At 61.2% G+C, this 14,962-nt stretch overlaps 1 protein-coding gene across 2 annotated transcripts in view; it reads right to left on the minus strand.

Annotated features, from left to right (window-relative positions):
• Positions 1–293: 293 nt before the first annotated feature.
• FBLN2 (fibulin 2) overlaps positions 294–14,962 on the minus strand; it is a 74,646-nt gene continuing 59,977 nt past the window's right edge. Inside the window, exons 9-18 of one of the 2 annotated variants that reach the window (XM_082663798.1) lie at positions 14,699–14,839; positions 10,584–10,718; positions 8,608–8,745; positions 7,967–8,110; positions 7,728–7,856; positions 7,222–7,347; positions 4,993–5,109; positions 4,208–4,336; positions 3,019–3,142; positions 294–1,098 (exon numbers count right to left, since the gene is read on the minus strand). In XM_082663798.1, the coding sequence (XP_082519924.1) occupies positions 741–1,098; positions 3,019–3,142; positions 4,208–4,336; positions 4,993–5,109; positions 7,222–7,347; positions 7,728–7,856; positions 7,967–8,110; positions 8,608–8,745; positions 10,584–10,718; positions 14,699–14,839 (1,541 nt within the window). In that variant the 3' untranslated portion in view covers positions 294–740. The remainder of the gene's footprint in view (positions 1,099–3,018; positions 3,143–4,207; positions 4,337–4,992; positions 5,110–7,221; positions 7,348–7,727; positions 7,857–7,966; positions 8,111–8,607; positions 8,746–10,583; positions 10,719–14,698; positions 14,840–14,962) is intronic. The other variant, XM_082663799.1, reaches the window with a different exon arrangement.

Raw genomic sequence — 14,962 nt, forward strand, 5'->3', positions numbered from 1 at the left:
GCGAAGAGCAGTCGGTCAGGAGGTGACAAAAGTAACACTAAACGTAGATGTCCAGCTTCTGGACAGCGTCCAAAGTGACAAGCCAGGTGCGGCCCACATGTGGAGAAGGAGAGGAGGGAAGAGGGAAACGCAGGCGGAGGAGAAGAAGTAGGATCAGAAGCGAGCACGCTCCCACTGCCGTCCTTTCAGCAACCCAAGGTGAGGCCCGAGGCGGGGGCCCAAGACACGCAGGCACCGCTGGCACACGCAAACGCTGCACAAAAGGAAGCGGGTTTTCTGTTTTCACTTTTTTACTTCATAACCCTTTTGTACTATTTGAATATATTTATATATTTGCAATATACATGTACTACTTTTATAATTAAACAAGAACACTTAAAAACGATTTTAAAAAAAAGTGAAGAGCTAATCACAGTGGAACATGAAACAGAATATCATCATTGGGGACAGGTCACCCAACGTGGTCGCTGATTCCAGTCTTGGTCATGTCCAGCCTCGGATCCTCCGACCCCATCCACGGGGCACCAGCAGTGGCCTGCGCAAAGCTCCCTCCAAGGGCACAGGAGAGGCCGAAACGCGAGGAACAGGTCAGCAAAATTAAGTTAATTTACAGGGTCAGAGTAAACTGGCCACAGCGCCCGCCCCCCATGCGGCCGGCAGGGAGCACGGAAAGAGGCGTGCGGCCGGGGCGCCGGGCCAGGGAGGACCGGGGGCTCCACGCGCTCGTCCGCGGCCGCGCCTCACAGGGCAAAGGTGGTGAAGAAGATGTGCATCTTGGCCAGGAAGGTGGTGACGGAGCCCTGCCGCCATAGCTTCATCTCCACGTCCAGGGCGAAGTCCCGCGGCTCGCGCACGGACCGCTGCAGGAAGACGACGCCCGTGTAGGCGTTGAGGCGGCGCGTGCCGAAGTAGCCCTCCTCGTTGCCCTTGGTGATGGTCAGCGCGATGGTGTCGCCGGCGAAGGCGGGCACCGGGCTGATGCGGAAGATGTGCGCCGGCACCAGCAGCCCGGTCTGGAAGTTGAGCCGGTAGTACGTGATGCGCGCCGGCGCGTTCTGGCACTCCATGAAGTCGTGGCACAGCGCGCGCTCGCACTTCCTGCGGGGCGCACGGCGGGGGCGTCAGCGGCGGGCTCGCTCCCACCCCTACACTCACCCAGCCCGACCGGGCGCAGGCCTGGGCGCCGGTCCCCAGCCCAGCTCCGCCCTCGGCAGCCTCGCAGCCTCTGTCGGATCACCTGACCTCCCTGGACCTCAGCTTCCTCGTCTAGGACGGGTTAATGGCCTTGCGATTTCACTGGTGGGAAGGGGTGAGGTTATAAACATGCGGGCTCTCAGCACAGCGCCAGGTAGCTCATTCTTACCTCCCTGCCTGCATTCTTTCCCTCGCACACTGCCTACGTGCATGGATTCCCTGGCCTCGGTGTTTTTACTGTTGTGATCTTTTCTCAGATTCCCTTTTCTTCCATGATTGACTCTCCTTCGTAGCCATTTCCTCTTCTGACTTGGGATGGCCTGCCCTTTCCCCTCTCCGAGGATCAGAGAGCTCTGAGTCACACCTGCTCCAGAGGACGCCGGGAACTCGGCCACGCTACAGGACCATGATGACAGAACCTGCACCAAACCCCACGGGGCCCAAGGCTTCGATTTCTAAGCTCAGCAACAATCTGGTCTCTTCTGGGTGCAATGAGACACTGTCACCTCCATCACCAAATCCCTGTCTCAAAGCTCAGTGCTTCCACCAGGGCTCAGCAGGTCTAGTGGATGTTCTGAGCAGAGCTCCCCAACTGGGGGACCACAGTGCCCAGCCACGCAGGGTTGGGATATGACGTCACCAACACATGGCACTAATGCAGCACCAGGCCATGCCATACACTCTGTAAACTCATGACGTGTTTTCACTCATGCCGTGCTGACACCCACCCTGGGGCTGGCACTACCATCACCCACGTTGCAGGCGGAGCAGCTGAGACCCAGGGGAGGGAGGTCACCTGCCCAGGGTCACCCAGACACAGTCACCCAAGCGTCCCAACACACCTGCACGTAGACACTCCCCAGCACTGTGTGTATTAGCAAGCATGTCACGGGGTCAGCAGGACAGCCGGCAAGTAAATCACGAGCGCATACATGCTCAGAAGCGCCACCCCAGGCGGGCCGCACGCACAGATGCAAAAGACGGCGACCAAGCAGAGAAAGCACGCTTCGAACAACCGAGCACATCCACATGACAGCACCGCGCAGAGAAAACAAGATGGGCGCTCCAGCAAGTCCTCTATGGAAATGTATGTTCAGTAAGGAAAGGACAGGAAATACGGCGAAACACCAGGAGGCGTCACTAGGGAGTGTGGCCACCAGCCTGCGAGATGGCCCCGGTGTGTCCCCTCCCGTCACTCACACTTTGAATGTTGCCTCCCAGGGTACCCCATGCAGTGCTGGACCGTGTGGCCAGGGGCAGAAGTGATGATATGTCACTTTTAGGATTAGGACCTTCACTTGCCTTCTTCATGACCCGTGCTGGGAGAGCTCCGGCCCCATGGGGAGGCCACATGGTGAGGCGCTGAGGCCTCCTGCCCAGAGCCATGAGTGGGCAGCGGGATCCTGCAGCCCCAGTCAAGCCTTCAGAGGACCCAGCCCTACGCGACCCTTAGCCAGGACCACCCAGCTAAGTAGCTCCTTGGCTCGTGACCCTCCAAAACTGTGTGAGATGATAACTACTTGTCATGTTAAGATGCGAAGTGCTGGAAAGAACTTGTTACACGGCAAAAGATAACGTGTGTGTGTGTGTGTGTGTGTGTGTGTGTGTGTTTGAAAGAGAAGATTTTTTCGTGTGAGTTTTCCTCCTTTCACGCTCTATGCTCCAAGCTTTCTGCAAGGTGCTCTCTTGTACCATTTATAGTCATCAGACCACAGACGTGGCAGTGGGGCCTGTGAAGAGCAGGAGGTGGTGAAGGCATGCGCCGGTCACCTGGCCTCCGCCCTGGGCAGTGGGGATTGGCCGAGGCCGGGTGGGGGCACTCACGTTTCAGAGACCCGGACGTAGTTTGGGGGACACTCGAAACGCAGGCAGCGGAAGCCACCCTGGATGTTATGGCAGGTCTCAGCCTCAGAGCAGTTGTGGGTGCCCAGTGCACACTCGTCCAGGTCTGGGGGGAGCAGAGGAGGGCGATGGGAGGGATGCCCAGAGCTGGAGACCCTCGTCCGAGCCACCCCAGCCCGCCCCAGGGGCCTGGGTCTCAGAGCAGCTCGGCCTGTGGGCGTACAGCTCACATGCCACCCGAGCGTCTCTTCCACTCTGTACAGTAGCCAAGGGCCTGGGAGCCTCTGTGCTGCCAGCACAGGCCATTCCCCAGCCCCCGCGCCAGGAAGGCCAGGGAGGAGGGGTCGGGGGAGACGTCCTGAACGCGAACGGGTTTCCGGCCTGAAGCGCCTTCAAGGGCCAGAATCATGGCAGCGTCTGAGCCGGCCAAGAAGCCCGTGCTGTGCTCCCACCATCAAGCAGAACAGGGCCTCAGGTTCAAAACTGAAATTACGCTCTAGGCTCATAGAGCCATCGTTCCCGCACAGCTGTTTACGGCAGGTAAGACCCTCACCTTTTACAGAGTCCAGACTGAATTTTTTTTTTTTTTTTTTTTTTTTTGCGCTACGCGGGCCTCTCACCATTGTGGCCTCTCCCACTGTGGAGCACAGGCTCCGGACGCGCAGGCTCAGCGGCCATGGCTCACGGGCCCAGCCGCTCCGCGGCATGTGGGATCTTCCCGGACCGGGGCACGAACCCGTGTCCCCTGCATCAGCAGGCGGGCTCTCAACCACTGCGCCACCAGGGAAGCCCCAGACAGATTATTTTTTAAATTAAAAAGCAGATAGCTCTGCAGCCACCAAGGCTTGGCCAGCTTCTGGGACCCCTGAGGCTTCTCTTGAATAGGCTGGGTAGGTCTCCTGTCTTTAGAACCATCCCACAGGACCCCCGTCCCGCTCGCAGGGCAGGGCCCAGAGCAGAGTCCAAGCCTCTAAGCTGGGTCAAGCAGCAGAAAGACTGCCACCTGCCTCATCCCAGGCGTAGACCTCGGTGAACACGGCCACCAGTGGCATCGGCCATTCTCTGCCTATGCACTTGGTGTCAGAGCTCTGGGAGCACAGCCAGCTGCGTGAGGCTTCTGGGCCTGCTTGGAGGCTGCCTGAGGCCCCGGTGGGGCGGACCCCGCACTCACCTTTGCAGGACCTCCCGTTGGCCGTCATGGTGTAGCCGCGCTCTGGGCACACGCACTGGTAGCTTCCTGGCACGTTGACGCAGCGGAAGGTGCAGAGGATGCCGGCGCCCTGAGCGCACTCGTCAATGTCTGCCAGAGAGAGTTTCAGCCCCTCGTGAACCCTGGGTCATCCTGCCACAGCAGTGGAGCCTAGGGGCCCATTTTACAGATGAGGACGACAGGGCTGAGAGAGGAAGAGAGCTGCCTGAGGCCACAGAGCTCACAGGACCCGCATTCCAGGGCTTGCCTCCCGGGGCCGCCCCATACTTGCTACTGCCAGCTGAGGGCCAGTCAGGTACCAGACAGGGTGTGGAGAAGGTACAGCTGACCCCTGAACAACACAGGTTTGAACTGCACAGGTCCACTTACACGAAGACTTTTTTCAATAAATACTACAGTACTACGCCATCTGTCCTCGGTTCAACCACAAATGCGGAACCGCAGATACAAAGGGCCGACTGTAAAGTTATATGAGGATTTCTGACTATCGGGGAGGGGAGGCCCTAAACCCTGTGTCATTCAAGGATCAACTGTAATTAACTTAATCCTTCATCCCACTGACGTCAGATGTGGGAAGCATTTGTCCAAGGTGGCACAGCCAGGAAACGCCCGGCTGGGACTCAAACTCTGATACGACGCTAAGGCCTCCGTGTGCCCTGTGTCCCCGGCCCGGTGGGGACTCGAGGAGCCTGGCACACGGGAAGTGGTGTCTCTCAGGAAGGGGGCCCTGGGCAGAGGAGAGGTACCTGTGCAGGTATGCCCGTCCTCGGCCAGCTGGTAGCCCTGGCGGCAGTAGCACTGGTAGGAGCCATAGATGTTGGCGCACTCCTGGCTGCAGCGCTGGGCCTCACACTCATTCACGTCTGCAGACAGACCAGCCGGAGGTCACTGAGGTGTCCTTCCCGCCCAGAGGGCCAAGGTCGGCTCACCTGGAGCCTTACCTTGAGAGACCATCAGTTCCAGCCTCCCCTTCAGGCCGATGGGGAACCAGAGGCCCAGAAAAAGGCAAGGAGCCTGCCTGAGACATGCAGTGAGGCAGGGGCAGTAATGTATTATAGCTTGCTGGTGCAGTCCCGGCCTACTGCCTAGAGGAAGCAGCCACAGGTGGGGCTCAGATCCCCGCACGGGGAGCTAGATGCTGCCCTACTGAGGGTCCACAGCACTGGGTAGAGATGGCTCTGGGAGATGTCACCTAGGTGCTAACAAGGACCTGCCCTTGACCCCCAGGGCCGGCCTGCATGGGGGTGGGGGAGCGGTGACAGCCGGCCCGCGAGGCAGCGGGTGAGCTGTGTGAGTGGAGGACGGGTGAGATGGGGCATCTGCTGGACTCTGAGTTCCTTGTGGGCAGGGACTTGTCTCTCATTCATCCAACCAAGACCTGCCGGGCTCCGACAAGCGCCAGGCCTGGGCTGAGCGTGGGGACAGGGCCACGAGCAAGACGGACAACCACCCCCCGTCATAGAGCTGATGTTCACGTGTGTGCTGGGGAAGAAGCGGGGGGATTAAAGGGGCGGAACACCTAGTAAGGCAGAAGGTGGCACGCGCCATGGGAAGAGAGCAGAGAAGGGGCAGGGGTGCGTCTGGGAGGGCTGCAGTGTTAGGGTCGTGCGGGCATCTGGGGAAGCGTTCCAGGCAGAAGGCGCACTGAGAGCACAGGCCCCGAGGTGAGGGTGCGCCCTGTGCACGCACAGAAGAGCGAGGAGGCCGGTGTGGTCAGAGCAGAGTGCGGGGGACGGGGTCAGCTCACACATGGCCTTGAGGCCACTGTCTGACGCATGATCCTCGGGACCTCACAACATACACAGCTTTCACACAAAATGATGGAAGCCGTGAATGAATGAATGAGTGGCTTCTCTCCTCTACCAGGCTCTGAGCTCCCGGGGGCCAGGGGCCACGCTGGTTCCACCTCTGAGTCTCTACCGTCCAGCCACAGATGGAGCTGGAGAGAAGTGGCCTGAAGTAGGGGCGGCGGGGGAGGCAGAAGGGCCAAGAAGTGAACGAATGAACTACAACTAGGGTGGGAACGATGCTCCACCCCCACGGCTGTCTGCACCCAGCCTGGCCCGGGGGAGGGCTCACAGGTGGCTGTAACCCCCGTGAGTGAAAGGGAGTGACAGGGTCTGTTTTGGGAGCCCATCCAAGTGCCGTCTGACACAGCCAGGCCTGGGGTCGCTCCCCTGTCCCTGGGCTAGTCCCGTCCCACAAGAGGCCAGCTCTTTGGCCAGGCCAGGCAATCAGAGAGAGGTGCATGGCCTTCCCAGGGGTCTCAGCAGACTCACCTCCCCAGGAGGGAAATGAGGAACGCGCCTCCAGGGGAGTGCTGGGAAAGGCGGCACCAGCAAACGGGGCCAGAGACCCCACGCCCCCTTACTCACGGGACCCCTCCCCACTTCACTGAGCAGCCTGGGACCCCTGCACCCCTCCACACCAACTCCCCCAGACCTGGCCCAACCACACCATGAACACAGGTGGGAACAGCGTGACGGTCCCTCACGCGTCCCCTCCGTCAGCCCCAGGCGCACCCCACATGGGTGAGTTCACGTGCTCGGTTTAACACACAGTGTGTTTAAGTTTAGATCCACCAGCGACATGTACAAACCAGCAGACTTCGCATAAATATCTAGATTTCTGGGATCTGGAAAACCAAGATGGGGTGACTCTGGAGGACACTGCCAGGTGCTGTGTGGCCGCCGGGCCATCCGCGTGGCCACGGGCCTACCTCTCATCTCACTCACTCTGCCCCCCGCCTGAAGCCCAGGGCACCGCGGTCATGACCAGGGTCAGCACCTACCAAGGGGCAGAGGCTGGGCCGCCCCCCCTGCCTGCCGGGAGCTCCCGCCCAGGGGTGCACACAACACACACACCCAGCCCTTGGGTCTGAGATGGCAGTGGGGGGCCCTGGCAGGAAACAGCGTGCAGCTAAGGCCTGGGGCCCTGCACAGGGCGCCACGGGTCAGAGGCTGGGTCGGCCGTACCTTCGCAACGCTTGCCGTCGGCCGCCAGCCGGAAGCCGGAGGCGCAGGAGCAGCGGTAGGAGCCAAGCGTGTTCTCGCACGCGTGCTGGCACAGGCGGGTGGGCGAGCTCCAGCACTCGTTCACGTCTGCGGGGCGGGCGGCAGGTGCAGGGCCTCAGGGAGGGCGGAGGGGGCCTGGACGCCAGCCGCCTCCAGCCCCGGGGAGGAGAGGGACCCAGGAGCCCAGAAGGAACGCGGGGGAAGAGGGAGCAGGGGAAGACGGCAGAGGAGGTGTTGGACAGAGACCAGAGGCAGACATGGAGAGACAGACGGCACAGCAAAGGGCAAGAAAAGAGCGCGATGGGGACCGAGAGCAGAGCCGCAGCTGGACAGGACGGCAGGAAGGCTGTCCAGCCCAGAGAGGGCCGGCCATGTGGTCAGGGCAAGGCTGGCCAGGGGGAGGGCCTGGGGCAGGCGGGCACCTCTCAGGGCAGCCGGACGGGGTCCCGGCCACCAGTCCCACCTACCGACGCAGGCGCGGCCGAAGGCGTCCCGCTGGAAGCCAGGCTTGCAGTCACAGCGGTAGGAGCCGGGGAGGTTGTGGCATACCTGCCCCTCGCCGCAGCGGTGCACACCTGCCTCACACTCGTTCACGTCTGCAGGGGGAGGCAAGCAGGGCACCCTGAGGCCCGGACTCTCCCCCTGCACCAGCCGCCCCGGCCCAGGGCACCCGGGAAGCCAGAAGCTAGGGGGAGGCGGGCCTTACCCACACACTTGGTCCCGTCCTGGCTGGCGTGGTAGCCACGCCCGCAGATCACAGGGTTCCTCTGGCACGTGTAGGAGCCCACCGTGTTGATGCAGCTGAAGCCTGGCCGACACGGCTCAGACAGTGACGTGCACTCATTGATGTCTGCGGAGGAGGGTGCGGGTGACAGGGAGCCTGCTGGAGCCCCTCCTGGAGCCCCAGCATCTGAGTCCAGGGCTGCACTGGGAGGCGGCCAGTCCCGGGCCCCAGACCAGTCCAGGTCGGGCTGGCAGGTCAGACTATCCAGTCCCTGAGTCCCAGGACCCGTGGGCTTTCCCTCCCAGAACCCAAGCGCTGTTGGGTAGGTTAAAAAAACGTGATACACCTTCATCCAGTCCAATCCCACAGATCGGTAAACTGAGGCCACAAGAGAAGTAACTCAGCCGCGAGCAGACAGTTCAGGATAATAAGAGCTTCCATTCTGCAAGTGCCTCGCGGGGCCCAGGCACTGACACATCCATTCACAGAGGGACACTGAGGCCGGGAGGGGGCAAGTGCAGCAAGCCAGGCCTCCCTCTTCCGTAAAGCCCTCAGAGCCTATCCCCCCAGCGACCTCTCCTAAAGACCCCCAGGGCCAGGCAGCCCCTCCAGGCCCCACTCACCCACGCAGTTGCCCTCGGGGTCCTGCAGGAAGCCCTCCATGCAGCGCTGCCGCGCCTGGCAGTAGAAGGAGCCCTTGGTGTTATGGCACACGGAGCCCGCCTGGCAGTTGTGTGTGCCCAGCTCACACTCGTCCACGTCTGCCACACAGACCAGGCCGGGGGTCAGGGGCCGGCGGGCCGGCGGGCCGGCAGGCCCCTGCCCGCACATCCCCACAGTGACCTTGACGGTTACAAAGGTCTTCTGCGTCACAGGGAGCTGCCGTGGCCCATGCCAGCAGTAACAACAACGTCACCCCCTCACTGAACTCTGCCGTGCTACCAGGCGTTGTCCCAAGGGCTCTGAGACGTACTTATTTACTCAGTGCTTACATGTACCCAGAAGCAGCTATGACGAGCCCCCTCCTTCACAGGGGAACCTGAGGCACAGGCAGGGCTCCATAGCTGGGGCACTGCTTCTGGGCAGCCAGGCCTGGAGCTCCCAACGATGGAACCGCCAGACCCGGACAGCACCGCTGTCCCCGCCTGCGGTGTGGCACCAGCAGGTCACAGGTGCCCCTCCCCGCTGTGTAGCACCCAGTTTACAAAGTGCAGGCCCCATGCTTCCCCTGTGCTTCCCGCACAGCAGGCATGCCGGGCTCTTTCCAGACGAGGAAACCGAGGCACGGAGCAGAAAGGGGACACAGAGGGCTAGTGGCACAGCCGAGACCGCCTCGGCCTCCCGACGGCCTGACCAACCTTGTGGGTCTGTCCGTGTGTTGTTCATCCATCCACCCCCTCCAGTTTCCAAGGTTTCCACCACTTTCCCGAAGGAGCCCAGCCTCTAGGCAACCCCGTGCTGGGTTCTAGAACCCCCTCCAAGGACCCCCGGGAGGCTGAGAACACAGCCCCTGCCCAGCCACTCTGGTCTAAGAAGGAGGCCCTGGGATGAGAGGGGCGGGCGTGCTGGGGCGTCCAGGGAGACGGCCCCCCTCCCCACGTGTCAGGGTTCTCTAAAGGGGGCTCACCGTGGATCTGTGTGAGCCCTGTGGGCATGTGTGGGTGTGCACAGGTGTGCGCCGAGGGGCCTGGGCTCATCTCCTGCCAGCTCACCCCACCCCTGCTCCGCGCCCAGCTCAGGGCCCGGCATGGAGTGCGTTCAGCACCTGCCTGAGCTCCCGCCAACCTCAGAGCCGCTTCCCACCGCCATTTTCCGGGCTTGCAACAATGGAGCACTGCTCTGGGTCTCACCTCCTGGGTGACTTTCTTCTAGACATTTTCAGTTAAAATAAAACGCTTCCCGTCACGGGTGAAACAAACTCCCAACTGCTCGCCTATCTGGGCCTGCCAACCCCGCAGCCTCCTTCCACCGGCAGCGTGCTCTCACCCGAGATGCCCTTTCTGCCCTTTGTGCCACGACTCCTCCCCTCCCTAAAGGCATGACACCTGCTGCTCCCTCTGCCTGGAACACCCTTCCCAGGGGCCTCTCGTCCTGCAGGTCTGTGCCCAGACATCACCGCCACAAGGGGCTGGCCTCTTTGGACCCCACCTAAAGCAACACCCAGCCCCGCGTGCCTGTGGGCCCGCCAGTCCCCCCATCAGGAGGCCAGAGACAAGAACACACCCCCACCGGTACCCCTGCCACCCAGAACCCTGTCAGGCCCACAAACGACACTGGGGAAGCATCTGCTGAAACGGTTCAATGGAACCTCTCTCTCTTCTGAGGCGGCTAGAATTTTCTGGTAAAAAGGACAGAAGTGACCCTTCTGTGGGAACTGAGGCATAGAGAGGGGAATAACTGACCCAGACACACTTACCTCGGGGCCACCCCCCGCCCCAGCCTCTGCCCCTAAACCATCGCAGGAAACCCCAGGGCTGGGAACTTGCCAGAAGGGAGAAGGCTCTGGGCGGGCCAGGTGGGCTGCAGGCGGGCTGGGGGCGGATCAGAAGGTGGGGCGGGGGTGGGGAGGTGGGCGGGGCCTCCAGCCAGCTCGCCTCACCTGTGCACTCGCCATCCTTGAGCATGTAGCCGGACTCACAGGTGAGAGCCTTGTAGCAGCGGAAGGAGCCCACTGTGTTCATGCAGTGCTCGCCCCGGCTGCACGTGTGCAGGTCCGTCACGCACTCGTTGATGTCTGCGGGGAGGGTGAGGCCGTCAGAGGCTGCGGGGCGCTCCCGGTACGGCGCACGCGCTGCCGGCCAGCCGGCCCTGCCCTCAAGGTACTCACTTCCCAGAGAGCAGCACGGTCTGTGCAACCACCCGTTCAACAAAGATTTATGGAGCGTGTGCCATGGCCCCAGGGGTACATGGTGAACAAGACAGACAGAAAGTCTGCCATGGCGCGGGACACTCAGAGCGGGGGGACCAGCGGACAGACAAACCTAAGAGGGAGGGTGGTCCTGAGTCTTGTGCAAGAGAGAGTGGAGACCAGGAGTGGGAGGTGCAGGGGGCGGAGGCACGAAGGATGCTCAGGGCAGAGGACACTTGAGCAAAGCATTTGAGGAGGTGCCAGGATGAGCCGAGCACGTATCTTAGGCAGAGGGGACAGGCCGCCAGGCAGGCCCAGGCTCTGGCCCAGAGGGGTGTGACTGGGGCGGGAGAGGAGAGTGTTAGGAGATGCGGGGGAGGTGGGAGCCATCGAGGGCTCCAGCAGAGGAGGGAAGTGGGCTGACTTATTGGTAACAGGGTCCCCTGGCTGAGTGCAAATACCCCAGGGGTGAGGGTCTGTTAGACTAGGAGATGATGGGGCTTAGGCTGCCGCCCACGGAGGCGAGGAGAAGCAGTCGGGTCCTGGAAGTGCTGTGAAGGTCAAACCGACAGGATCTACGGTGGATGCGACGAAGGAGAGAGAAAAAGAGGAGCCCATTGGTCTTGGCAAAGCTTTCTGGACGAGCAGCTCTGCAGATGGGGGCCCCGCACCCGGGCTGGGGCCAGCTGGGAGGAGCAGGCTCACAGCGGAAGGCTGGGAGCCCTTGACGTCACACTGGGCTTGAGGATCAAGCGGCAGCCAGAGGCCTGCCTCGGAGCTCATGGAAGGGGTCTGAGGCGAGACATTGACGTGGGAGTGGTCACTGCTGAGGTCACCCGGGGGCCGAGTACTGACGCCTGGGATGCGCAGGGGGGGAGGGGAGAAGCCAGCAAAGGAGGGAAAGAAGTAGCATCAGGGAGGGCAGAGGAGACCCAGAGAGGTGGCCAAGTCAGACGTCCCTGCAGGTGGGCAGAGGACACCCCGTGTCTCTGCCACGCTCCACCTGGCAGGGGAGGTACAGCAGTCGTGCGGATTCGTTCATTCACTGGACACACCTTAACGAGCAGCTATTCTGTGCTAAGCCCAGGTGGCCTAGAGGTGTGTCACAGCCTCTGCCCCCAAGGAACTGCCAGTCGGCAGGCAGGGAGAGAGGACAGGTCAGGCGGAGACGCTGGGGAGGTAAGCCGCACAGCCCCGGGCTCAGGCCAGAGCACTGCCCGCTGTGGGCGCTGCGCTGTCAGAGCTGCTCTCAGGGACAGTCATGTCTGAGCTGAGCCTACCAGGACGACAAGGACCACGTGGAGAGGAAGGGTACAGGGCTGTGGGGCAAGAGACTGTCCCAAACTCACAGGTGAGCCAACTGGTGTACAGGCCTGGCCAAGGCTGGTTGGGTGGGGAAGAGGAGGAGGAAAAGGGAGAGTTCTGGCCCGTGGTTTCCAAGGAAGGGTTGGCTGGGCCAGACAGAGACTTCTGATTTATAAGCTGGATTGACAGCGAGAGACACATTCTCAGGAGCCCAGAAACATCACGGGCCAGGAGCCCGCCCTAGCCTGGGAGGAATCATGGTGAGAGGTGACAGCAGACACCACTGACTGTATGGCTCACTTAGGGATCGGGCGGCTTACAGGAACTGCCCTCGATCCCCCAGAGATACTGCTTCACAGATAAGGAACTAGGTCTCACAGAGGGGATGTGACTGAAGTCTCCCAGCCTGCACGGGACAACAGCAAGAACAGAACCCAGAGCGCCCAGCCCTTTCCCCACTGCTGCAGAGTGGGCCCCAGAGACGGGGCTCCCATCGTCTCAAAGCCAAGCCCACCTGAAACACTATTCCCAGGGCCCAAGATGTTCCTCAAAGGACAGGGCACAAAAGGCCAACAGCAAAGCACAGGGAATTCCCCACAGAGGTCACCTGTCTGTTAGAAGTACTGTGGACTTGGCACCGCCCAATACTGTCCCACTTCAGCTTACATACCTCCAGTGATGGGGGGCTCACTACCTCTGTAGGCTGCCTCAGTATAACACATTTGTTGAATCACAATTATGGCATCAAACACTAGCAAGTTCTTTACATGGATTTATGTAACCGCCACAGTGACCCTCTGAGGTAGACATTAGTCCTCTCTTTTCACAGGTGAGGAAACGGAGGTTCAGAGAGATCAAATGACTGGTCTCAGGTCCTGCAACTAGAAAGCGGCAGAGCCAGGATTTGAACCCAGCCAGTCTGGCTGCAGAGGCCACACTCTTAACCCGGGCACCCGTCTCCCATGTCACCAGCCAGGGTTAACAGAACATGCCTGGAGCTCACAAACGCACCACAGAAGACACGTCTGTGGATGAGCAAGTGATGGAAAGAACGAGTGCTCACAGGTGAGATGAACACGTAAGTGGAACACAAGGACGAAGAGGAGACTGGGGTCCGTGCCAGATGATAAGGAAGGAAAGGCTGAAAGAATGACCATAAACTTTGCTGAATGGAATGCACCTCTGCTCTTTCATCCCAGAACCCGTTTTCCAGCTGCCCGGCGACCCCTTTCAGGACAAGGTCTTCTCTCCAGGCCGCCAGGGAACCCTGCACACCCGCGTCCTGGGAGGGTGCTCACAGGGTGGACCGCCTTTTCCCAGACACACACAGACACGAGCCGGACGGGAGGAGCTGCCCCGCCACTGACAAGCAGGCTCCAGAGGGCACATGTTGGGCCGGGGGCTGGAGGCCAGGGGCACACATGTCTGCAGCGGCCACTCCGCTGCCCGGCGGCGGAGGGTGAGGAAGAGGACATGTCCAGATGGGCATGGTCCCCAAGCACAAGGACGACACACGGGGGTCTGGGCACGTGCAGTGCAGTTCCCAACTCCACATGTTTGTTGCAGCCGTTCCTTCCTCCCTCACGCCCCTCCCAACTCCCAAATCCCCATCGTCTTTGGAGACACATGCACACGCCACCTTCTCCAGGGAGTGTGTCCAGACGCTGCCAGCTGGAATGGCCTCTCCCTTGGCCTCTCGTGTCCCTGCCACAGCATTTCCCAGTCTGCCCCAAGCCCCTGCTACCCTGGGTCTATCTCTGTTCAGGTCCATGATGTTTCCTAAACGAAAACACCAGACCCCCAGCCATGGGAGAACAGCAAGTCCTTGCTGCCCACAGAGCAGGCCTAGAGCCCCAGCCCTGGCCCACAAGGGCACCGAGAGGCAGGAGGGCAGGCGCAAGACTGAGCACCAGCCCATCCGTGCACACGCCGGGACCTGGGTACCAGCCCATGCCAGGCCTCCGAGCCCCGAGGTTAGAGGTGAGGAAACAGGCTCAGAGACGCAAGCACTACTGCTCCGGGTCACACAGCAAATGGACGCCTACCTGGGGTATTTGCCTCTGAAGGGGCTCTGGCCGCATCTAAGGACAATCTCAGCAGCTGAGGTCCCATGCACACCATGCCCTGGGCTCTGGCTACGCGATACACATGTCACATAACCTCCAAACGGGGAGCAGTGCCCTCAGTGCTCCCTTTTCAGATGATAAAACGGAGGCTTGGGAGGAAGTTCAAGCCCACAGAGATACTAGGGGGTCCTGCTTCGAACCCAGGCCTCCCTATCCTGCTGCCCACATGTCTCAATGACCTCATTTCAATGACCAGCCAGGTCACACCTCAGACAAAGTTCTGACTCAGGCACGTCCCTGGGGAAAGCAGCTTCCCGGTGGCGTCGGTGGAGAAGCAGGACACAAGGGGCACGACATGGAGCATGGGGTGGCGGGCCGTGCTGAGAGCTCATATGCAAAGGGCAGGCCCTTTAGCATGTGGCTGCAGTGTGGCGGGCTTGGCGTGGAGCGGGGCAGGGAGCCGTGACGGTGGCGGCAAGCGGGGCTCTGGCTTACCCACGCACTTCCTGTGTGCATTGAGGATAAAGCCCTCCGCACAGAGCACTGTGTGGTTGACACAGTAGAAGGATCCCAGGGTGTTCACACAGAACTGTCGCCAGCTACAATCGTGAGTGCCCAGCAGGCACTCGTCTTGGTCTAGTGACGGCCGCGGGAGGAAAAACAGAAGGGCCGTTAGAGAAGCGTGGCCCCCAGTGACATGGAGCCTCCAGTGACAGATGGGGAAACTGAGACCCAGACGGGCAGGGACCTGCCCAGGAC

The sequence above is a fragment of the Grampus griseus genome (assembly GCF_964374135.1).
Source record: "Grampus griseus genome assembly, chromosome: 10".
Taxonomy (NCBI): domain Eukaryota; kingdom Metazoa; phylum Chordata; class Mammalia; order Artiodactyla; family Delphinidae; genus Grampus; species Grampus griseus.